Raw genomic sequence first — 23,658 nt, 5'->3', positions numbered from 1 at the left:
TGAATTCAGGGCTGTCGTGTTAGAAAAGCAGCCAACTTAATACATAAAACTGCACTTTTACTCGGTTACAACTGAAGGGTATTGGAGTCTCATTTCACTTGACGCTCAACGCTACAAGACATGGCTCGTAAGGATTATGAGGCAGAGAAAGGTAAATATTTGCAGATCTTACAGCAACAAGTTGGCCCATGAGGACTAACTCCTTATAAGATGCTTAAAAATGTAAAATAAATGTATGACTGCGTGACATGGAAAGATATTGTTTAAATTAGTTCGCGGTGTAAACATAATTTTGAAATAACGTTTACAGCAGAGTTCTTATCAAATACTGTTGGTTTGTATAAATGTGTATTAATCTGATTTTATAACATGCCCAGTAAGAGAATTGCGTTTTTTAAGTATTTCCATAAACTTTTCAGAGCTTTTTTTCCCCCAGCGCTGTTGTAGGTAAGCAGTAAGCATTGTCTGTAAGCTTGTGACTGCTCGGTGACCCGGATGGATCCTTAAACAAAGGAGCAGGCGCCACTGAGCAGCCACATGTCCGACCTAGGTTTTCAACGGAGTTTAGTCCGACGATAGTCGGTGTTCGTGGACAGCTTGTCATCTTATTTGGGGAATTCTTCCATGGTTTCGTGTGAAAACACAAATTCCGTGCAAGGGCACGTGAATAAAAGTGCTGCAACGTTTGTGAATCAAACACACGCGTTGACTTGTTAACTTTACAAATAGGAAGGATTTAAATCTGCGAGTCAACAGGCTTATGATTTATAAGTGACACTAAACAGGATTTTCGGGGATTTTTAGGAGCCCACTGTACGTTTCCCTGAACAAACATTGATAACTGGATGTTTTCCCTGCTTGGCTAACCATTGAGCTAGCTCTTGTTCTGATGGCCAATGAGCCATTTTGTATTTAGCGCTGCGTTTGCTGACGGCCTGGTTTGAATCAGCTGCTGAGTTTTACGCTGACTTTCTATTCAGCATAAGGTCGATTCATGGTTGTGTTTAGCTTCGGAAATATTGTGGGGGATTTTTGTTCTTTTTTCTTTGCTCTTTATTTGTGTGTGTGAAACAAAACGCACAACCTTTTTTGCTAAACCTCAAAAAAACGACAACGACTCTAAAGTTGGCGTCTGATTCGATTCTTCCGGTTTTGCAGAACTTTAAAGGGCTATTTCACAGTTTTCACGCAAGTGTCACATCTCAAAAGCTAATAATGATCAGTCCTGGACTGAACCTTTCTATACAATCTGCACTTTCTTCATAGATTATGAAAACGATGACCCTAAAATGTTATCAACATCACATTGGTCAGCTTACTAGTTATGTGTGAGGAAATGTGGTTCAGATATCCATTTACTTAACAATTGCACTGGTTTATTTCTCTTAGAAGTTGAGCATTTAAAATGTTCCAGTCTCCAAATGTAGTTGAAGGAAATGGTTTTATTATGGTGGTAGTGGTGTCTGTTTTGCCAGCTGACCCGTATGAAATATAAGATTGTCTGATCAAATCAAAAATCACTGGGATGTTGGATAATGGTTTATTTGAGTCGCATAACATTTCCTTTACATTGGATCATGAGAGGATTATAAAAAGGTACTTAAACTCGCCAGCTACCAAGTGAACTACAAAACCTCCCCAAATGAACTGATATCCCATGGAAGTCTCCTTCTTTTCATAGCCAAAATTGTAAAAGTACAGAATTGTGAAATGACCAGCACAAAGTGAGTCACCTGAAATGGCTTTCTGAATACACAAAAGGACAAAAGATCCTGCTAACTTAAGTTTTGCCAATAATAACTGGCCTGGAAGGCGATCTCTTGTCCACCTTGGTTTATTTATGACTTTGGCAATAGAAAGTGTTTTTTTTTGGTCCAAGCTACGTACTGATTCCTTAAAGATGCATTTTTGCATGTGAAACCGTGAATCTATGTGACAAAAATCAAGAAACTAATTTTGAACTTAATTATTTATATTCTTTTCACTTTACATTTAAGTTACCTTATTAAACTGGACTCTTATTGAATATTGCACATCTGAGGCAAACCCAACATAGACCAAATAATGCAATACAAATTTTAAATCAGTTGCTTTGTGAAATAAAACTTTTTTAAAAAATGCCGATTTTATTTTTAAATTGACTCGCTTTGTTAAATAGGGTCCAGCTTCAAAATTACAACTCTTAGGTGAGTCATAAATGGAGGAATTGTTCTAAAAATATTCTATATTATAAATATATTTATATTCATAAATATATTTTATTTATATTCTATATTATAATATATTCTATATTATTCTATATCTAAATATTCTAAAAATATTTTAGTTTAGGATTTTGAACTACAACTGATCACTCAACCCAAAAATAGTGGAATAGCCCTTTTATTACTGACTTCAGCGACGTAAACTACCTTGTTAGTAATTCAAATTAAGCTTCGACTTAAATTAATAGCCTAGAGAGACTCCCATTGGTGCCTAAACCGAAGAGTACATGAGTCGTCAAGTGTCTGAATTAAGCAGCAACATCTAACTGCAGTAACGCAAGTTAAACTTTAAGCCAACGGTCAGAAAGGCTCCGGCGTTAAATATTAAATCGGCGCCTCCTCGCTGTTTGGTGCGGTGCTTTGCAACAGCAGCGCGGCTCTGCTTCTGGGTCCAACCCGCATGCTAACCTCGGCTAACATTAGAAGATGGCTGGCCGAGGTCTGAAAACAACAAGCGGGACTGTTTTTATGTGCGGAGGAATCGCGGAGGGATACCCCAGTGACGGGGCACAAAAGCCATGTGCTGCTTTGTTTACAATAACATCCTCGAACATGGAAATTAACCAGCAGCGCTGCGAATTTTCTCCCGCGGCGTCAAAGTAAGTGGAGTATATTTAAGTGCTATTCTAATAGGAGTTTGGTTCCTCCTGACGCGGAAATGAATATTGTTTTTAGTTGTGGCTCTTTTGAGAAGTGAGGGGGATATTTCCTAAGAAAAAGGGACACCGAACTGAGCGCGCTTGTTGTTGTTGTATTTACCTACTCGCCCTGGAGCGATTTGCTGCGCAGCGCCAGTTTATTTCACTCTGAAACTGTGATAGGAGATTCATCCAGGTGAATTATGCTTCACACTGAGCCCCAGCGGCAGTTTATGCTGTACTGTAGCAGTAGTGACTCATCGAGATTACAGGATGCCATGTTACTCAACAAAAGGGGGGGTCGGCGCAGGACAACAAATTAGCTCCCAGCATGTAGGCCCTCTGCTGTTGTTGGGAATCAAGTATTTCTCCTGTTTTCAACTCAAAACATCTGATTTTTTTTCTGTGTCCTTAAATAACGCTCAGTTGAAAAGATCTTTCTTTGCAGGATGTGGTGGATTTTTTTGTAAGTAAATTAAAGCCGGTGTGTGATATGTTTTGCAGAGAAGTGCAAAAGGTTCCTGCAGGAGTTTTACACAGAGGATGACAATGGGAAGAAGGTGTTTAAATATGGAGTACAGCTGGTGAGTATAGTGTTGTATACAGAATGTAGACCTAACTTTTGTCCATTTCTCACAATAGATGGTATTATACTTTGTTCCAAGACTTTGTTTTTTGTCCTAAGAGATTTTAATTTTCCATTATATTTCTTTTTCTTCAGTTCCTAAACCAAAGTCTTCCAATTTTTAGATGAAGCAGTTAACCCATAATTTAAAAAAACATATAAAAGGTCAAACACAAACCAAAATATCACCTGAAAAAAATGTATTGTTCTATTGGGGGAAATCATGAAATGTTTTAATCACCAGGTCAGACCATGCGGAAAACTGTAAACTGCCTATGATGAAGTCCTTCGGGGATTTCAGGAAAACAATTTTTGATGGAAAACTCACTCAAGTCTAATAAAACACTTAAAGGAGTAACTTCCATTTCATTTTTTTTTTCTTAGCTCTGTTAGATATTTTAGTAATGGTTTGCTTCCAACTTGCTGATTTTGAACAATTAAGGTTGTTTTGTTTTATTATTATTCTGTATAAAAGATCAAATGAGGTTGTAGTTTGGATTCCCAGAGAAAATTAAGAATCCCTTATCTGTGTTATTCTTTTTAATTTTTATTATATATTCAAGATTTAAAAAAAAGAAATTGCATCAGTTGTGTTTTATCATCTTTGTTATTTGTCACTTATTGTGAGAAGTTTGTCGACTACTGATTTTCCTGGACTATTTCACAGTTTAAAGTCTACTGTGATGTAAATAGTAACTCCTTTTTATGTTTTGTTTACATCACAATCTCGGTGTAGCATGAATGCAGGGGAGGTTGAATGCAGCTCCCTTTAGGTTATAAAGTTGGAATTTTCTTGCAATTGTATGAGAATATTGGGTTATTTTTAATTCAACAGTAATTTAATCAATTTTAATAGGAACGATATTTAACAACTTTTTGCAAGACAGAAACGGCATGTTTGAGTAGACAAGCTGCTTAGATTTTGTCTGAGGAAGTCTGGTTCTGTTGGAGGCGGTGATAAGGGTTTAAAAAGTGGGTGTAACTGTGTTTATCGACTCATCTAATTGCTTGTCTGCTCAGGTGGCTTTGGCCCACCGGGAGCAGGTGTCTCTCTCTATTGAGCTGGACGATGTGGCAGAGGAAGACCCTGAGCTGGTGGAGAGCGTCTGCGAGAACGCCAAGCGCTACACGGCTTTGTTTGCTGACGCCGTCCATGAGCTGCTGCCAGAATACAAAGAACGAGAAGTATGCCGTTTTTAAGAAAAATACTTTATAAATAAAAGCTTTGCCTTTCAAATTGACTTTATTAAGTGGGTGATATTAATTTTGTTTTTCCTGCATGTATGTAGGTGGTGGCCAAAGACTCTCTAGATGTGTATATCGAGCACAGGTTGATAATGGAACAAAGAGGTCGGGACCCCGCTGACACCAGAGACTCCCGTAACCAGTACCCACCTGAGCTCATGAGGAGATTGTAAGTAGGACCACATTAGGCTTTATTTTATATTTTGAGCTCTTCCTCATGAGCTCTGATCTTTTTTTCTACAGTGAGCTCTACTTTAAAGCTCCCAGCATGTCTAAGCCCAAGGTGGTGCGTGATATTCGGGCTGACAGCATCGGCCACCTGGTCGCAGTTCGAGGGCATCGTGACCCGGGCTACTGAGGTGAAGCCGATGATGGCTGTGGCGACGTACACGTGTGACCAGTGTGGTGCTGAAACTTACCAACCGGTAAGATTTGGTTTATTGCTCCCAACACCAAAATCTAGCGGCGACGTTATCACAAAACTGCCACTGTAACGACTTCTTTGTGTTCATCAGATCCAGTCTCCCTCCTTCATGCCCCTCATCATGTGTCCCAGCCAAGAGTGTGTCACCAACAAGTCTGGAGGTCGGCTTTACCTGCAGACCAGAGGCTCCAAATTCATCAAATTCCAGGAACTGCGTATTCAGGAGCATGTAAGGAATTTCAGAAAGTTGATTTAGATTTGGTTTAAAAAAATTTAAATAAATAAACGGCAGCAGATATCTTAAAACCTGCAAAAAAGGGTCTGAAAGAATACACTAGACTGAGACAAATCATGTTTCACATACAATCATCAAAACATAGTTCTATATTTTTAACATCTAAATTTTTCAATAATTTGTCTTAAACATGGTTTTTCAAACCTTTGCGGTTTAATTACCCATTGACCCCTTTATTTATAGGTTGGTACTCCACGTATACTTGGAAGGGAAATTTCAAGCACTGTAATTTGTGTATAATATCATATTATATATTTATACATGTCTGTAACAAAATGTATTTTGGTCGAGCACTGAGCCTTGTTGTACGCCACGGGCAACCTTCAATAAATCAGGCTGCGTTAAATACTGTTATCTGTTAGTATTTTAGCAATTTCACAAGAATGTGATTTTGACTTCATTGTGATAGCAACTTTTTCACCAACAGCATCATCTCAGAGTCAAACGATTCCACAACCAACCCAAATTATTGCTTCAATTACTGCCATTACTCCTGTTATGGTGGAGCTGTTAGGAGGAAACTGTATTCTTTCAGAACAGGATTTGGTCTTTAAATAAAACATCTTCAGTAATCTCCTCTTTCGTAGGTCGAAAGAGGAGATTGGTCCATAATTGGATGTGTCGCAGCGTCACCAAAAAGTGATTTTGTGCTGTCTGATATCCTACAGAGTGACCAGGTTCCTGTTGGCAATATCCCCAGAAGCATGACGGTGTACGCCCGCGGTGAAAACACACGTCTTGCTCAGCCTGGAGACCATGTGGCCATCACAGGGATCTTCCTCCCTCTCCTGCGTACAGGATACAGCCAGGCTGTGCAGGTAAAACCAATGGTAAAATCACTTCAGTTTGTCTTCATGCAGATGCATTTTATTAAATATGTCCCAAAATGGCCGCTGTAGGGACTTCTGTCAGAAACCTACCTTGAGGCTCACAGCATCACGCTCATGAACAAAACGGAAGATGACGAGCTCGGTAACGAAGAGCTGACCGACGAGGAGCTTCGCAGCATCACAGGTTGGGATCTGGATCACCCGGTGCAACATTTGTTCCTCTCCCTGTAACTAAAGCACCTGTTTTGTGTTTTAGAGGAAGGATTTTATGAAAAGCTCGCTGGCTCAATTGCACCGGAGATCTACGGGCACGAAGATGTGAAGAAGGCTCTGCTCCTCCTGCTGGTTGGAGGAGTGGAACAAGCTCCAAAAGGCATGAAAATCAGAGGTGAGCAGAAATCAGCTCACTCAGAAGGAATGTTGTTTGAATCTAATATAGTTTTGCGCTTCAGTTATCCCCATAAAAAGTCGTAATAATGGCACCATTGTTGTTGTGTTTGACTCATTTCCCCTGAAGGCAACATAAATATCTGCCTGATGGGCGATCCAGGAGTCGCCAAGTCCCAGCTGCTGTCCTACATCGACCGATTGGCTCCTAGAAGTAAGTCCCATCTCCTGTTTAATATTTTATCTACTGAGGAATTTTCTCTCTATTAAGGCTTTCATGGTGAAATATTAACTTTCCATGTGGCGTAGAGCCTGTTCCTGCTAATCTTCTACCACTAATGAGCAGCCACAGATCAAGATTCTCATGGTAAAACCTTGAGTGAATTTATTACAGTATTCACACAAATTTAAAATGGATGTATAACATTAAATTACATTTTATATAATGAAATGACAACGTTATAGTTGCCTGCTATTTTTCCTTTTTCTTATATGTATATATTTTTTTAGCTTGGTTGGATATTTAGAAAGTGTCTCAACCAGGGAGGGGCAGTCTTGATTTACTTTACTAAGCAACTTTCTAGGGCTGAAACGATTAATCATGATGAATCGATTATTGGAATAACGGTCAAACAATTTAGTAATTGATTAATTGTTAACTAGATTATACACTTAAAAGGTCATTTGCTTAGTGAAGGATGCAGTCAGAGCAGAAATTAAACCAAAAATGTATACATTTTGCATTTAAAAAAAACAACTTTGTAAATGTTTATTTTATTATTTAGAAAATAAATTGAGTTGTTTGCATTTTTTAATATATTACTAATGTATAAAAAATAGGTTGAACTAGTTAAATGTAAAATCTGCAAACTGATTATTAAAATGATCTTTAGTTGCAGCTCTATGTGGTTTCTAAGTTTTATTTAGTTAATTCAGCCCAGATTTAGTTCCAGTTCTGTCTGTTACTTCATTGCTGCTTCTTCTGGTTTTCAGGTCAGTATACGACGGGTCGGGGGTCGTCTGGTGTCGGTTTGACCGCCGCCGTCATGAAGGACCCTCTGACTGGTGAAATGACTCTGGAGGGCGGCGCCTTGGTGCTTGCTGACCTGGGCATCTGCTGCATTGATGAGTTTGACAAGATGGCCGACGCCGACCGCACGGCCATCCATGAGGTCATGGAACAGCAGACCATCTCCATCGCTAAGGTACTACTGACGCTAACCAAACTTCAATCTGAAGATGAAACCGGCCTCGTTTCTAGCAGCTGCTGTTCTCTCCAGGCCGGCATCATGACCTCCCTGAACGCCCGCTGCTCCATCCTCGCCGCCGCTAACCCCGGCCTACGGCCGCTACAACCCACGGAAGAGCATCGAGCAGAACATTCAGCTGCCGGCGGCGCTGCTGTCACGTTTCGATCTGCTGTGGCTCATCCAAGACAAACCGGACGCCGACGCCGATCTGCGGCTGGCGCAGCATATCACATACGTCCACCAGCACTCCCGCCAGCCGCCGACTCACTTCACCCCCATCGACATGAAACTCATGAGGTGAGCAAAACAAGTATGGATAAGATCCCCATCTGATCCAGGCATTAGTAAAGAGTTAAAAGTGATTATTATTCCTCTCAGGCGCTACATCGCCCTGTGTAAGAAGCGTCAGCCAGTCGTGCCGGAGGTGCTGGCGGATTACATCACCGCCGCTTACGTAGAAATGAGGAAAGAGGCTCGGGTCAGCAAAGATACCACCTTCACCTCGGCCCGTACCCTCCTCTCCATCCTGCGCCTGTCCACTGCGCTGGTGAGGATTACCATCACTCATTAAAAACCTTCTGCACCGTCCAACACTCGCGTTGCATCAAAAAGTCGGTTCTGACATCTGTTGTTTGTTAAATGTTCAGTCTGGAGGGATTTGTGCTCCTCGACAGCCCAGTGTGTGATAAAGTGCTTACAGTGCAGGTAGTGATGATTACCTGGTCTACTGCAGTGTGAGCACTTCTTTCCCACACCGGACCAACTCTTCAGAGGGTTTTAGTCAGACATGACGTCCTTCGAGTTTCTGAGAACTCCTAATGTCTCCTTAATAGGATTTGATTATGTCATTTTAAAACATGAGTGGGGTAGGAAAGTCTTTGAGTTTCACCTTTTTCCCCTGTTTTTTTAATAGGGAGAAGATTTTCTCACATTTTTTTTAAAATATGGTTTTTAATTTAAACTTTTATCTTGAAGTTACCTGATTTAAAAACTTTTCTGTTTAACACATTTTAGATTTTCAGTTATGGATGGTTTACCTGGGGGGGGGAAAAGAGCAAACTAAATATTTAAATGGAGCCAATTCACAGTAAATCTCAACCTCAAGGTACTTGGAAAGAAAAATGAGTCCAAAGTATAGTCGGAATCAATACATGCTTTAGATTACAATTTTTTTTGTTTCTAAATGATATCAAAACATCAGATAAGTTTGAGATATACGTTTTAAAGCATTAGTTTTATAATATTGTAATTCCTTTCTTTTGTATTCAAAATCGCCTCCAATTTCAAACTTGAAGCAACTTTTTCTTTTCTTTTTTTTTTACAACCTTTAAAAACTTTTATGTCAGACCTCAGAGAACAAAAAAAAAACATTTTAAGTGTCTAAATTCATCCAGGTGCCAAAAGTGTTGTTTAGAACTACACTATTAACACTCTGCTAAAATAAAAGATAACTTTGTTTATTTTCATAATTTATGGAAGATGGTGGCAATAAAACCACACCAGGTTTAATGTTTTGGAATCAAATGTGTAGCTTGTTCCTGAACAAATATGGAAATGTTTTAGGAAAGGTAAAGAATCTCAGTTCACTTAACTGTAACGTTTGTACATAAATTTTCACCTGGTCTTGCTTCGGTCTGCCCCTGGTTGTCAAAAGTGCTGTTTGTGCAGGTAGTATTCATCCTCCTACTGCAAAACCAGCACTTCAGGTAAACAGGTGGGCAAAGTACTGCATGCAGATGGCCACTAGGGGGCAAACTGCCGCCACACATCAGCTTGATTTAGTAAGTTTTGGTGACTTGTACTGATATTTTATTCCTTCAGCAGCTTGTTTCCCCAGCCTGGTTCTGGTCAGCTTTGCAGGGTGGGCAGTCAGCCTGTGTTCAATCAGAGCAGCTGTGCAAACCCATGCAAAACTGACCATGGCCTGGACAGCCGTCATCACCCTCCACATGGAGTCTACAGATGTTTATATCGCTTTGTCTGTTTTGGATTTTGTTCCCCACCTGCGGAGAGACTAGCTGGTTTTGAGAGGCGGAGACTTGGGCAATTGCCGGCCTTTCCAGAGGGCATTGCACTTGTCTCGGTCTGACAGTGCCGGCATAGCGCAGCTCACACGGACGTGGACCCACATTAATATTTTGAAGGGTTTTGTTTATTTATTTATTTTTCTCACTCGCCTGCACTTACCCGCTCTTCAGGCCCGACTTCGGATGATGGACGCTGTGGAGAAGGAGGACGTCAACGAGGCGATGAGGCTGATGGAGATGTCAAAGGATTCTCTACAAGCCGACAAGTCCGGCACCACCAGGTTGGTGTTGCGTCACGTCGTCATGTTGGGGGTTACTGAGGTGCAGGTGGCGGGACGTATGCTGACCCAGAATCCTCTTTTATGGGCTGCTTGCGTTTTGATCACAGTAGCTGTTTGTGCTGGCGGAAGCTGTAAAACCTTTCTGGCTTTTTATGGCTCTTCATGGAGAGACGGGCTTTTCAAGCAACGTGTTCACACTTTTTTTCATGTTTGCATCGCCATCAGGGTTTGAATTCTTTGAAAACAGGAAACTTGACTCTTTTTAGACTCGGGGCAAATTAGGAAACTTTTAGTGAAGTTCTGATTTCCTGTGTAGACCAGAAAAGACAAATTATCCTTTTATTTTTTATAGTTTCTTAAGACTGGATCAAGAAATTGGAACATTTAGTTTGGACAAAAGTTTTTGCTTATTTCAAAATGAAGTGCTGTACTAACATTTGTAGTGCTGCTACTAATATTTTTTAATCTGTCAGATTTTTGATATAATTTAGAAACTTTCATCCCCCAAAATTTTTTTATTAAGTTTAACGTTCAAATTTGATTCGTGTGGAAATGGACTTTCCATATTTCACCAGTAGCATATGCTAAACTGTGATTTAATTTTTCTTTTAGATTTTAACATCTACACACTTAAATGTGATTTTAAGAATTAAATGACATGAAATTGATATGGCCGTCTGCAGACTTGTATGCGGGCAGATTTGTTTTTCAGTTGAATTTTCATCCAAACGTTTCCAGACCAGTTATTCAAGGGGAAAATGTAGTAGTAGTAAAATTCAAATGTCACAATTCATTTGCAGCAGTATTGTTTTTGCTTCTCTTCAGTAACCTCTGGATGTTTTCCATTCTTATCACCTGTGATACGGCGATTCGCTTCAAATCCTCAGAGCGTCGAAACTTCCCGTTTACCATCTCCTGTCTTGAAAGACGCTTTACAGCTACAGAATAAATATATCTCGATGTTCTTTGAAAAACTTTCCTCGATTTGTAAAGCATGTTGTATTATAAGATAGACCTGAATAAGTTGAGATTCTAGAAAAGTTATGAACTGGAAGGTGAATGAATCAGAAGCCAACTTCATCATTGTGATGTTTTATGAAATGTTTGTGAAAAACCTGGAATAAAACATTACTGCTTTTGCTGGGTTTTTATAGGTAAATTTGTTTTGAGGAAAAGAAAAAAAAAGACAATTTGAAGTGGAAAAACACTAAAGTTCAGTTTGGAGCTTTTATGGCTTTCAGATTATTTTTCACCTTATATCGCGGCTTAAAATGAGTTTTCAACATCTTCTAACTTCTGAACCCTCTCCCTCTGTAGGACCCAGCGTCCGGCAGACGTCATCTTCTCGCTGGTGCGTGAGGTCGCCACAGAGGGCGCGGCGGGCCGCGGCGGCGTGATCCGCATGGCCGAAGCGGAGCAGCGCTGCGTCTCTCGCGGCTTCACTCCCGCTCAGTTCCAGGAGGCGCTGGAGGAGTACGAGGAGCTGAACGTGTGGCAGATCAACCAGGCCCGCACCAGGATCACCTTCGTCTGAACTGCCGCCTTCCACAGGCTCCGACCCGCTCTCTCTTCCTTCTTCCTGCATTTTGTAACACAAGTCAGGCAGAACATGGACTTTCGCCTATGCCCGTCTGTTTTGAAAGAATTTGTGCTCTTGAGGTCCCATTGCTAATGTTTCAGAAACCTATGAAACTGCTTGTAAATATGTATGTCAGAACATAGTATTGTGTTGTATCTACAGTTGACAGAAGCATCTAGTTCACATTGAGAATTTCTGTATATTTTATACATTGTAATGCAAAGTAAAGTTAATGTTGTGCCCTGTATTTGAGGAGAGTTATAATAAATGCTTCAATATTCTGCCTCATGTTCACTTTGACTTCTTTATGCACATAGGAAGTAAAATATTAATACCTGGTTCTGTTCAGTTAAACCAAGCAGCACCTTGAAAACCAACTTGAAAAGATGCAACTAGTACTTATTGTCAACCTCATGAAAAATCATTTAAATTTATTTGACTCGGGAAGCTCAATTACAAAACATTCTCGGTTTCTTCTTGAAATTGTCTTCCAAAAGTATTCATACACTTTGTACATTTTCACATGATGAGCAGAAACTGAGAATTATGTGATAGACCAACACTGATGAATAATTTTGAAATGGATGGGGTGGGAAATAAAAAATTTTCCATTTAAAAAAAAAAAAGATGCTTTTAAATAAATTCCCCATTGACTCAACTTTGTAGTTACAGCTCAGCTTCAGATTTAACATCTCAATTATCAAGGTCTGGACTTTGACTAAGCCATTTTAACACACAAGTACAGCGAGCTTTGATCCAAACTCTTAAATTGTAGCTCTATATGTTCAATAATTGCTAACAATTTAAACTAATATGAAATTGTACACATAGTGACCTTTTTTTACTGAAAAAAAGGGTCACTGTGAAAAGGTAACTGATACTCTTAAGAGCATCAGAGTTCATGCCAGACTTCAAGTTATTTGAAAAATGTTGTGAAACCATTTATCATTTTCTTCCACTTCACAAGTATTTGCTTACTTTGTGTCGGTCTTTTACCTGAAATCCAAATAAACATTCAAGTCTAGTTAAAAATACTCTTTCAAGACGCCTGTGTCTTGAGATTATTGCAGTAATCTCAATTACCGCAGTAATTGAGATTACCAGATTTCTGCATGGCTATGTGACTTTTCCATGGTAGAAAAAACGGCAGGTCATTAACTATATCAGGTTTATATGGAATGACATCTCTGTGAAAGAATGCTTCCCAATGCTAAGCACTTTAAGTTTAATAGTGAACATGCTGAGGCAAAAAGTGTGAAAATGCAGCTGTTTCGATAGCTGTCCTCAGATGTGGAGCTGCTGGGAAAGCAGGTGTTCTTACAACTGCAATAACCACTTGGAGGACATAGCTATGTTTTAAAAAAAACCTGGAAAACTTCTTTATAAATATACCTTTATGGTTGTGATCTATGGTTTCGTTTACAGATTTTTTTTCTGCTGAGGCATTTTTTTCCCTCTGTGCTTGTAGTTGGTCCCAGCAGGTGATGATTTCCTTCCAGACCTAATGGGGTGTTTCCATTTGAAGTCTTGTTGTTTATGGCCTTGGTCCAGAGGCTTTTTATTCCTAATTGGTGCTGAAGGGGGTTCACTTTAAACTTTTTTTTTTTTTTTAAGAGGAGGAGACAAGATTTTGGTCTGAAAGTTTGGGGAAATCCAATTGGACAGAGGATAAAGTTACTGAAAGGAGGACAGAGGGGTTTGATATTTAGCCCACCCGGTCCAGTTGGACCAGTGGAGACAGCCTCCTTGGCCTGGTAAGTGGAACATTTATTTGCATCATGAATAAATTTGCAGCTACAATATTCAGTTAATTGTGTTTAAGCTGTACTTTAAAGATTAGGGGCAGATGTATCAGGGTTTGTTTATCGTTTTCTGAAAATATGTTAAATACAAATACTAACATGTGCTAATTTCTTAGCATTTTTTTTAAATAGAAATTTTTTAAGCCAATCCAATACGACAAGGATCAGTAAGTTGATTATTGTATATATATAAATTGCACATTTTTGAACCTTTTTTTGTTTTGTGGGCTGCAGGTTCAACATGATTTCTTTATCCTGCTTGCTGGGGCCGCTATGCGGTCTCCTCTTTCTCTCAGGTCAGTGTTGATTTCTTTGACTTTGCAGCTATTTTTGGAAACCACTATTCAATAATCAATAAACGTATTTCCTTTCGCAGGCCTGTTGGAGGCCAAATCTTTGCTCAGTGCCATCAAACAGGAAGGTACAGATCCTAAGTCTCTCAAAGCATTTTAATTTAAGCAGTCTTTGATATTTTCTTTTTTTTTAAAATATTATTTTCATAAATTGTGGGGTTTTTTTCTAACAGAGATGGTGCCTTTGAGTGACGTGAGCATCCACTCGGAGAAAGCCAACGAGTTCCTGTCTCACTCCAGACCGAAGCGCAACGCGGCGGATCCCAGGTGGTACCGAGGAAACCCGGACTTTCAGTCGTACTACAGATACTACAGCAGCATCGGGCACACCGAGGGGGTAACAATCTTCCATAATAATGCCAAAACCAAATCAGTTCTCACTAGCTTTCAATTTATAATGTTTCATTTAATATCTTAGTAGAAAAAACGCCAAGCAACACCTCATAAACTGACATGCTATCCAACGTGTCAAAACCAGAATCAAGTTGTTTACAATGGAACAGAATATTTCCAAGCCAATTTTCTATTATTTTATTTGCTCACTTTTTTCTTTTCAGCTAAAGAGAAAAAATGTAATTATTCTTTTATTACGTGTTGAGTACCTGCCATTTGTTTTTTAATTGTCACGTGACTGACAACCAACCCCAACAGTAATTTTTGCCTAGCAGCTGTGCTAGAAAGCGCCTAGAACTATTATAACTATTGTACTTTTAAATGCTAGTAAGTGTTTAATTCTAAAAATGTTGTTTAAAGGCAACTGAAAAGGAACACAGAAATAATCAAAAGTTACATTATGGTGTGAAAATCACAAAAAGTCCTCTCACCGTGTCAAAAGTGCTAAAATAAAAATGTATTTAGTCTGAGACTTTTGCTTGGAGATTCACACGCAGACAGCTCCTTCTAAGATAATGTTTCAAACTCAGGGCCCGGGGGCCAACTCCGGCCCGCCATAGCTTTTTATGTGGACCTCTGTATTTAAGAGGAAAACATAAACAGAACCTTCAAGATAACAGTTGTGTTCTTAAATAGTATTTTAAACAATCAAAGCAGTTTTTATCCCTATACTGCCAATTTACATCAAAATAATATATATATTTTTTTTTATCTTAAGCAGTATTTACTGAATACAGAGGCAGCTATTTATTAATATTTGAACAATTTGTTAATGTTTTTTTCTTTTTCCCAACACATCCTGGTACAACTGGTCTTATGAGAATATTCATGATCTTGATATGACCCAAAGTGAAAATGAGTATGACACCCCTACCTAAGTGGTGGGATTAGCTAAGTTCCCATTGACTTTAAAATTGCACAAATTGAAATTACTAAAATAAATTTGCTTAATAGAAAACGCGACAATTAAAAAGATTAAGTTATTGCACTACGATGAGGTGGTTTTTTGGCTGTATGAAAAAATAGTGTATTTTGCAATGCTATCAATGGAAATACTTTTTTTTGGATCACACGAGTCACGTGATCAATAACCGGATGTTACTAGATGAAGAAGATGAAAGGAAGTTATTTTTTAATGCCTTATTGCATGAACTAACCTATTCACATGAGATTTTAATTGAGTTTCCTTATCTGATGGAAACACCACAATTGCAAAATGTTATATTTTTTTATATTAACAGAATATCAACAAAGTTTCTGCATATTTGTAGATTGTGACAATCACACTGATCTGTCCTTTCTCCTCTCAGCTCTATGAGATCGACAAGCTGCGGATGCTCTACCAGCAGATGAGGTACCTGGAGCACGCCTACGGCCCAAACGCCTCCTACTTCCAGAGCAAACTGGGTGTGCCAATGATCATGTGCGACCCAGTCACAGACAAGAGGTGCAAATACGCCGCTCCTCCTCCACCACCCCCGATGAAAGGAGTCTCAAAGCCCATCAATCCTACGGAGGCTCCACCTCCTCTTCCTCTCGCTCCAGCCATTTCCCAGGCTGATGTGCTTTTCCTGTGCAACAACAAGGACCCCCTCTGCAAGCCGCACATCGTCTACTTGCCCGCTGGCGCCGTTCCGGTGCTCTGCGACCCTCGGTACCACCCCCACTGTACCCCGCAGAAAGCCCCGCCGCCCCCGCTGGTGGTTCCTAAGCAACCTCATCATAAGAAGCTGCCTCCGCCTGCCCCGGTTTTGGTCAAGAAGTCTCCTCCTCCGGCCCCCATCCGCGTCTTCAAGGGTATGGAGTACGACTGCGATCCCTACTGGGACCCCGACTGCCTGATTGACAACCCTCCAAGACCTATCAAGGGGAAGATCATGGGCCCCCCGCCCCCACCTCCTCCTCCACCCGAGGAAGAAGAAGAGGAAGCCGTAGAGGAGCCAGCGCCTCCTCCGCTCAAAGAGAAGAAACTCAGCTTCCACCCTTACCCCTACTTCCACCACCACTCTTATGACCCCAGGGATGAACTGTATGACCCGGTCCGCTTCCAGTACCCCCAGCCAGATGATGCCGCTGATGAGCCTGCTGACGAGTGAGCGGTCCTCTCACTGGCTGAGAAAAAAAAAAAAAGTCTCATGTTTCCACGGACTTTGAAACATTTATCAAAGAAATGTGTTGATATGATTAAAAAGACATCTTATTGTATTTATCATCACTGTCACAATGTTAAAAAAAATGCTGTTGTCAGCCAGTGTTTTAGTAAAGAAGCAATAAAATAAGATAAATTTGGTTTTCATCAGTTAATGAGTTGAATTTCGCCTTTTAAAAAGGTGCAAAATGATGGAAGAACAAGGTTTGCTCCTCCCAGAGCCACATGGCAGCTAAAAACAAACCTTGTAAACGCTTAACACACAAGCAGGGGGTCATTATGTCGGCTTCTGCTGTGCATTTAATACCCAAACAAATGCTGACTCAGGTTATCCATGTTAGTCTCTACGGCTTCCTGTGCTGCCACGTTTACCTGCCTCCTTCAACCCCTCTGCAGGCAGTCACACAGCAGGAACGCAACTTAAAAAAACCCCCCAAAAAACGAGTTGACTGTAAAACCCTCAAAGCTCCTGATAATAAACCCACAGCTTCACATTACAAAACTTTCATGGGCTTGTTTAAAACTGCAGACCTATACATTTCTGTGGTCTTTATAATTACTATAGTAAAAGCCCAAAAGAATTACCTTCTGGAAGAAGACACAAAGCACCATGAAAAAAAACCATTTTATTACATACAGAAACGTGAAACAATAAAACGAACCGGGTAAAATAACGTCCATGTTCAGCGATCTCACTGCTGTAGAGAGGTTTTAAACTGATCTGAGTGGTTTTTGGATAGATTGAAGGTGTAAAATCTTTTTTTTTATTTAAACACAAACAAAAAGAGAGAACAGAAAAGAGTGTTTGCCTCCCTGTCCAGCTCAAAAGAAGAGTCCTCTCATCCTCCGGCCGATGCCCTGCCTGTCGTACAGGACGTTGAACTTGTTGATGAACTGGTTCATACTGTTGCAGGTCTTGGTGATGGTGCCTAAGTAGGCCATGAGCCCCACATCGTTACATTGCTGCAGGGAAACAGGAATGACAAAAGTGAGAAACGGCAAAAAGTGTTCATCTCTGAACTTACTGTACTTGTTTTGTTGAACAACACTAATCTGTTGCCACCATTTCAAAAGCCTTAAAATGTTATTCTGTTAAGCCATGAATTTTCAGTAAAACACTAAGGCTACGTTCACACGGCAATCAAATCCAACTTTTTCACAGCAATCTGAACGGACCAATTCTGATCTGTGCCACGTCTTTATGTTTTACTACGTTGGATCTGCATTCGATAGTTTTCAAAAGTCAGAAGGGCCATGATGCTTTTTATCCAACACTGAAATGAGACATGCATCACAATTCTGCACCAGAAGAAATCAGATGGGGGTAAATACAGACATAAATAATGGCTGAAAATTATGATTATGAACTTATAAAAGAGCTCTGTCACTGAAGCACATCACAGACCACTGCTGGTTTGACAAAGCATCCTAACAAACTTCTCTACAGAAGTTACAGTAAATGCTCCACAAAAGGCCATTTCAATTAGTTTTGCTTTCTTTTCGTTAACTTCCTTTGTCTTGTTATAATCTTCTGACAATAATGTTGCATTATTTCTGTACACAGAGAGCTGCTGTGTGACACAACTTTCTTCTTCTGCTCCTACAGGCTTTCAGAAGTCTGACTGCAGTCGCATTTAAGTAGAAGTATGAACAACCACGCAAAAATATTGCTTCCAGTCAGAAGATATATTTTCAGCAACTATGTTGTTCCTCTAGGACAATGGTCAGATTTGTTTTGAGTTGTTTTGAGTTGCACGATATCAGAAGATCTTGCAGTGGCATTTATATTGGCAAATACTTATATATTAGATATCAGATGCAATATTTGCCAATTTTCTTTTTTCCTTTCATTCTAACCTCGGGTTCCTGACCTTCTTTGACCTTTAGCATATTGGGAAGTCATTTATGTCCAGTGTAAGCATCTGCAGGCATGAGACTTTGTCCAACTAAATATTACATCAGTATATAAATTAGCAGTTGATAACATTTGGACTCCAAAACAGTCCTTGCAATAAGAAACTTGTACACACTGATATTGTACAGATGCAGCCTTAATTTTGTTGTGTAAAAAAGTATTTGACCTTTTCCACTTAGTCAGACCCAGCACCGACCAAGAACCACTTTGCCACTGGACCGGAGGAACGAATCATTTTTGTGCCAAATTTAAAACTCTGGAGTTTATTTGTGCTTTGATTGGTTGAATGAAAAATAAGAAAAGTCAGCGTCACAATAACACAGCCTGTCTCCAATTTTCTTCACAGTCATGGAGTTTTAATAGGTTAATGCGCTACTTACTGCTCATCATTTTCCCCTGAATCCATAAACCCAATTTCTGACTCAGCTCTATAAAACTGTTGGCCTTTTAATATAATCAGGCAGTGTTAAAGAAAAAATTGTTCTCGAAACTCATGTGTTTCTCCTGGTGCAAATGAAGTATCAGCTGACTGACGTGTTCATACTAAGAATTTTGCCTGTTACTTCATAACATAGATAGTTGAATAAGTGAACCCAAATGCTTGTTAAAAAAAGAAGAATCCTGTTATGGGGATTACATACATCATAGAAGTCAGTTTTGAATTTTGTGGTGCTGAGGACCGGCAGTCTGTGGCAAAGAGCGTTTGCTTCTCGCAGGATCTCGTGGTTGAACGGCACCTCTCCTGTCACACAAACACAGAAGAAAGATCAATCCAGTGAGATAACGCTTCAGGATGTAGTCTAAGTGCAACTTAAAATTAAGGAAGTGTTTTTGAAAAGAAAAAAAGGAGCAGAACTATTTGGTAACAGCTGCTTGATATATATATATATACATATACAGTACAGACCAAAAGTTTGGACACAACTGTGTGTCCAAACTTTTGGTCTGTACTCAGTTCAGACCAAAAGTTTGGACACACCTTCTCATTGAATTCAATGAGAAAGTGTGTCCAAACTTTTGGTCTGTACTGTATATATTTCTTTCCCCTTCTGTGCCTCATAAATATGATTGCTTACCTGCTTCGACGGCTTTGACGTACTCTAGAATGATCTTTACTCGGCTGTGGAGCATTTTTATCGCGCTGTGCTGGGCAATAAGGTGTTCAGCCACTAAAGCAGAAAACAGAGGGACAAATAAGTGTCAAAGCATCCAGTTACTCAACTATAAAATTAATTTAAATGACAATATGTACCATCAAATTGATCTGAATGAGAAGGGATTGTATATTCTCATGTAATCTGTGCTACATGTACAAAAAAATAAAAAAATCAAGACGCATTTGTTAATCAAGCCTGTCTACAAAAATAACCATATGAATCTTTGATGTTCGATAAACACAGATCATTTCAAATGTGGATGTTTGTCTTGGTTTCGGTTTGTAACCAGCCTCTAAACACCCCTTTAAGAGTCAATATGGTCTGTTTCGACCAGAAGGCCTGTCATGACACCAAATGTTCCTCGATGATAATTTGTCCCAGAAATTATTGCAATAATTATTATTGTAATAAACGATATTGTTTGAAGACCATTTTCTATGAATATAATGATAATTGCACAATAATACAAGTTTGCCCTCTCAAATACCAATAAACTAATTTTGTTAAAAATAAATCACTAAACACTGGAACTGGAAGATATTTTAAATAAAATAATAAATACAAAAGAACAATCATCAAATAAAATTGAACAAAACAACTTCATAAATAAATTGGAAATAAAAGTCACGCACAACCAAAACCATAAGTGAAATGGATTATGAAGTCTCTGTAAACACAGTTGCCCTTTAAAAAATATTAATCATTAGAATGGAAATTATCAAGCACCAATTAAGTGATTTATGGCGATAAGCTTACTTACCAGTCGAATTTTCCCCAGTTCCTGTGGCTGTCATTCGAGCCACATGGTCAACACCAATTCTCTCTGCTTCCTCTGTGGCTAAAGTGTAAGTCAGCTCAGCAAACAACATGGTGGCCTGGTTAAAAACAACAACAAAAACCCCATAAATAAATAGGAAATTAAGTTAATATGGTAAGAAAAAAGCATTTCGACTGAGCTGGGTAGGAAGTCTTACCTCGCCACTGATGATGTCTATCACAGATTCATAAACGCTAACAGGAAGCTGAAGGAAAAAAAACAAAACAGAAGCGACGGGATCAAAATGAAATCCATCCACAGCTGCTCCAGCCTTGAACTGGAAATGCAGGTAGACTTACGTCAGTGTGTTTGGTCATCGGGTTAAGTTTGAGGAAGAGGGGGCTCTCGATGATCTCACACACCTGGTGCAAAAGGAAAACAGAAACACATAAATAAGGTTGTTTCATCATTTTGATCACTGAAATTAGCCTTAAACTGCTGCCACTGGCTTTTATGTTCACAAACCTGTTTGTGGACGTGAATGTCTGACTGGTCTGGAGGGCCACCTGTGGTGTACCAACCTAGGAACTCCATGTCCTTGAAGACCTGTTTAACTGAGGGACATAAAACTGGTGTCATATTTTAAAAGTTTTTATTGCTGCTTAAACAAATGTTCTACAGGGCTTTGTGACGGGCACACCCAAACATTAAATCTGTTGTGTTTAAGACACTTTGCAACTGATTTTGAGGTAAAGTCAGTGCCATTGTTCATTTGGAAGACTCACTTACATTGAAAAGTAAGGTGTAAGGCTATGTTTTATTGGAAATTTAATTCAATTTTGTTACATTAATCTGCAAAGAAATGGCTGGCAGGCATAGAAAAATGTTAGTCCCAGAGGGTTGAAAGATGAAGTAGAGGATTATGGTCATGATATCTCACATCCTTATTTATTTCTCTGTTTTGTGAAAACGTGATTTTCCAGAAACTATTGTAACCTGTTTCATGCCTTTCAGTTCTTTCCAACTCATGAAGTCACTTGGTTTAAGACAAGTTTTGAAAACATTTCTGTCTCTCCTTAGCAAGTTACCAAAGTTGGAAAAATGACTAGAAATAATGCTTTCATTTTATTTATTTCTTTAAATAAGATTACAATTTTAACATGTGAAAATGTTAAAATTCAACATTTTCACAAACGTTGAATTTATACTCCTTGAAATTGTCTTATGCTATTCTATATTTGTGAAACTGTTCTCTTTGGGATTGATAATGAAATAATTGATTCTTACATTGTTCCTCCTTAGTGTAGTAATACTCCTTGTCGATGTGCACTTTCTCATCTATGGTGTGAGACATTAGTTCAAAGGAGTTCATCACCTCAATGTTTCTACCCTCCTGTTTCCCGATCAGAGCGCCAATCACTGAGAAGACAGAGCAGACAATAAACAACAGATGTGTATCTAAATTAATGCTGCTATAGACAAATTTTTATTGTTTTTTTAAAATATAAATGCTTGTCAAGATATGCCAAAAAAAACCCTAAGATGGTACTGTCTTTATAAATGCATAATCATATGTAAAAGAGTAAAGAACTGAAGTTAAATCACACATACCCTGCATTGGTCGGCCCTCCTGGGACCGGATGCGTATCCAGTGGTCTGATATGTTGAGGATAACCAAAGGGTGTAAGGCCACAGAAACACTCCCAGTGACCCCTGAGGCCATAACACTGGGGCTGGCTGCAAATATATGAAGAAACACACAAGGTGGGCTTTAGCAGGAAATTGACTAAAACACACAAAAATTTGGACTATCTAAGCAAAAACAACAACAAAAGAATTAATAATGGCTACAGACAAGAATGAAAAGAGATCGGCAGAGGAGGCAGTGCCAGTTATCAGATTATCCAATAAACCAAAACCATGTGCTTTTGGTGCTTTTTATACACAGATTCACATGTAATCAGATCAATCAAACTAAATATAATTATATAGAGATTTAAATTTGTTTGCATTCACTCCAGTCTGGTCTTGGTGATAACTAAGCACAGTCAAATTTAGTTTATAATTGTTTAACCCACTAATTAGCAGACTTAGATATAGACCATCTGAATTGCTTCTGTTACTTTATCCAGATTAACCTCAACTTTAAGTGTCTGGCAATTATTCAGTGTGTTTTGGCTGTTGCTTTTTTTAAACTGAATTTTATCTTACCTTAATTATGCCTCTAGTTTTATCACACTTTATAACAATTTAATTTTTTGTCATTTTTTGTTGATTAATAAATGCTTATTGTAGTTGCCTAAAACAATTGCACAAGTTAATTGACTTATATTTTATTTGCTGAATTATATTATTATTTGTAATCTTAGTTTCAACATTTATTAGAATTTTAGAGTCTATGCTTGTCAGGATTTTTCATGTTTACTTGTAGTGTCTTATCAGCAAATCCCTGTTTATACCGAGGGGTTTGCATGTCACAGTAATAATAAAAAGTAACATCATCAGCCTGAATTGTGTAATTTAAAACACACACACAAAGACCTGCTAAAGACATGTTCTAACAAGAATACACTAAATATATGTTGACATTAGGTAGTGCATGAGCAATGAAGTGAATAACACCGAACCGGGGGAAAAAAATGCATTTCCAAACTGTTCAAAATGTATCTACTACCAAATGCATTGTTAAAATTACTATACACAGATTAAATACTATGCGTGCACTGTGATCTTCAAGTGACATTTTTGTTTGCTGACTGAAATAGGCAAACAAAACAAAGATTCATTAAAATGTTGTCGGTGCGGAAAGATTAAGATTCACGCAATAAATTCAGACTCGGGAACAGAGTGAATGAGAAGTGGCTGCTTAACATTCAAAGTGAAAAATAACAGAAGACAGAGATGTGAACGTTATCCTGGTTGTGTCAGCAACCTTAAAACACGACAAAATCTCCATTTACGATCACTTACAACCAAAATACACAACACGTGATGCAACCTCCATGGTCATTCATGTCGGTGCGAGGTTTATGTGGTGGGTTAAATTATAATTACTTGCCTGTTCCATCCACTTCCATTCCTCCACCATTGCTGGTCGCCATCTTGTCCGGTGTTGTGTCGACAAAAGCAACGCCGTCAGGGGAAGATCATTTCAAGACGCTCGTTTTCCTGTTTACGTTTGTTAGTGTGTTCTCGCAAGAGAATGGACAAAGTAACGCGTGTTTTCCAGTGCTACTAAATGCCTTATACTGATATCAGTTCTCTAACTATCTTGTCAAATAGTCTAT

General features: G+C 39.0%; 3 protein-coding genes across 3 annotated transcripts; 2 read left to right on the top strand and 1 right to left on the bottom strand.

The window, feature by feature from the left end:
- The first annotated feature begins 120 nt into the window (after positions 1–120).
- mcm7 (minichromosome maintenance complex component 7) lies at positions 121–12,128 on the top strand. The gene is given in 17 exon segments (XM_032557445.1): positions 121–151; positions 3,407–3,486; positions 4,548–4,712; positions 4,817–4,941; positions 5,016–5,106; positions 5,108–5,197; positions 5,288–5,425; positions 6,160–6,309; positions 6,391–6,505; positions 6,578–6,709; positions 6,839–6,922; positions 7,702–7,913; positions 7,989–8,042; positions 8,044–8,255; positions 8,337–8,505; positions 10,157–10,266; positions 11,584–12,128. Coding segments are annotated over 17 exon segments (2,175 nt in total). The 3' UTR covers positions 11,801–12,128.
- Positions 12,129–13,503: 1,375 nt separating this feature from the next.
- Positions 13,504–16,692, top strand: and4 (actinodin4). Its single transcript, XM_032557447.1, has 5 exons — positions 13,504–13,599; positions 13,882–13,943; positions 14,024–14,068; positions 14,174–14,337; positions 15,704–16,692. Exons 2-5 carry the CDS (start codon positions 13,889–13,891, stop codon positions 16,487–16,489), a joined length of 1,050 nt encoding a protein of 349 aa, XP_032413338.1. The 5' UTR covers positions 13,504–13,599; positions 13,882–13,888; the 3' UTR covers positions 16,490–16,692.
- A 456-nt stretch (positions 16,693–17,148) lies between these two features.
- On the bottom strand, positions 17,149–23,590 carry cops6 (COP9 signalosome subunit 6). Its single transcript, XM_032557448.1, has 10 exons — positions 23,430–23,590; positions 21,983–22,108; positions 21,659–21,790; positions 20,897–20,985; positions 20,731–20,793; positions 20,589–20,636; positions 20,375–20,489; positions 19,534–19,626; positions 19,099–19,199; positions 17,149–17,505 (listed from the first exon to the last, which is right to left on the bottom strand). The coding sequence occupies exons 1-10, from the start codon at positions 23,470–23,472 to the stop codon at positions 17,365–17,367; spliced, it is 951 nt and encodes a 316-aa protein (XP_032413339.1). The 5' UTR covers positions 23,473–23,590; the 3' UTR covers positions 17,149–17,364.
- Between the last annotated feature and the right edge of the window lie 68 nt (positions 23,591–23,658).

Source organism: Xiphophorus hellerii, unplaced genomic scaffold (genome assembly GCF_003331165.1).
Source record: "Xiphophorus hellerii strain 12219 unplaced genomic scaffold, Xiphophorus_hellerii-4.1 PGA_scaffold_75__1_contigs__length_250000, whole genome shotgun sequence".
In the NCBI taxonomy this organism is placed as follows: Eukaryota; Metazoa; Chordata; class Actinopteri; order Cyprinodontiformes; family Poeciliidae; genus Xiphophorus; species Xiphophorus hellerii.
The sequence above is the reverse complement of the archived record's forward strand: the minus strand, read 5'-3'. Positions and strand labels throughout refer to the sequence as shown.

What these genes read in the sequence shown, in the direction of transcription:
- and4 (XM_032557447.1), top strand. Translation starts at nt 13,889, where the DNA reads ATGATTTCTTTATCCTGCTTGCTGGGGCCGCTATGCGGTCTCCTCTTT. An exon ending in CAGTGCCATCAAACAGGAAG is followed by an intron (nt 14,069 to 14,173) that starts GTACAGATCCTA and finishes TTTTTCTAACAG; the next exon opens with AGATGGTGCCTTTGAGTGAC. An exon ending in GCATCGGGCACACCGAGGGG is followed by an intron (nt 14,338 to 15,703) that starts GTAACAATCTTC and finishes TTCTCCTCTCAG; the next exon opens with CTCTATGAGATCGACAAGCT.
- cops6 (XM_032557448.1), bottom strand. Translation starts at nt 23,472, where the DNA reads ATGGCGACCAGCAATGGTGGAGGAATGGAAGTGGATGGAACAG. An exon ending in CTACACTAAGGAGGAACAAT is followed by an intron (nt 20,986 to 21,658) that starts GTAAGAATCAAT and finishes TATGTCCCTCAG; the next exon opens with TTAAACAGGTCTTCAAGGAC. An exon ending in CGATGACCAAACACACTGAC is followed by an intron (nt 20,637 to 20,730) that starts GTAAGTCTACCT and finishes TTTTTCCTTCAG; the next exon opens with CTTCCTGTTAGCGTTTATGA.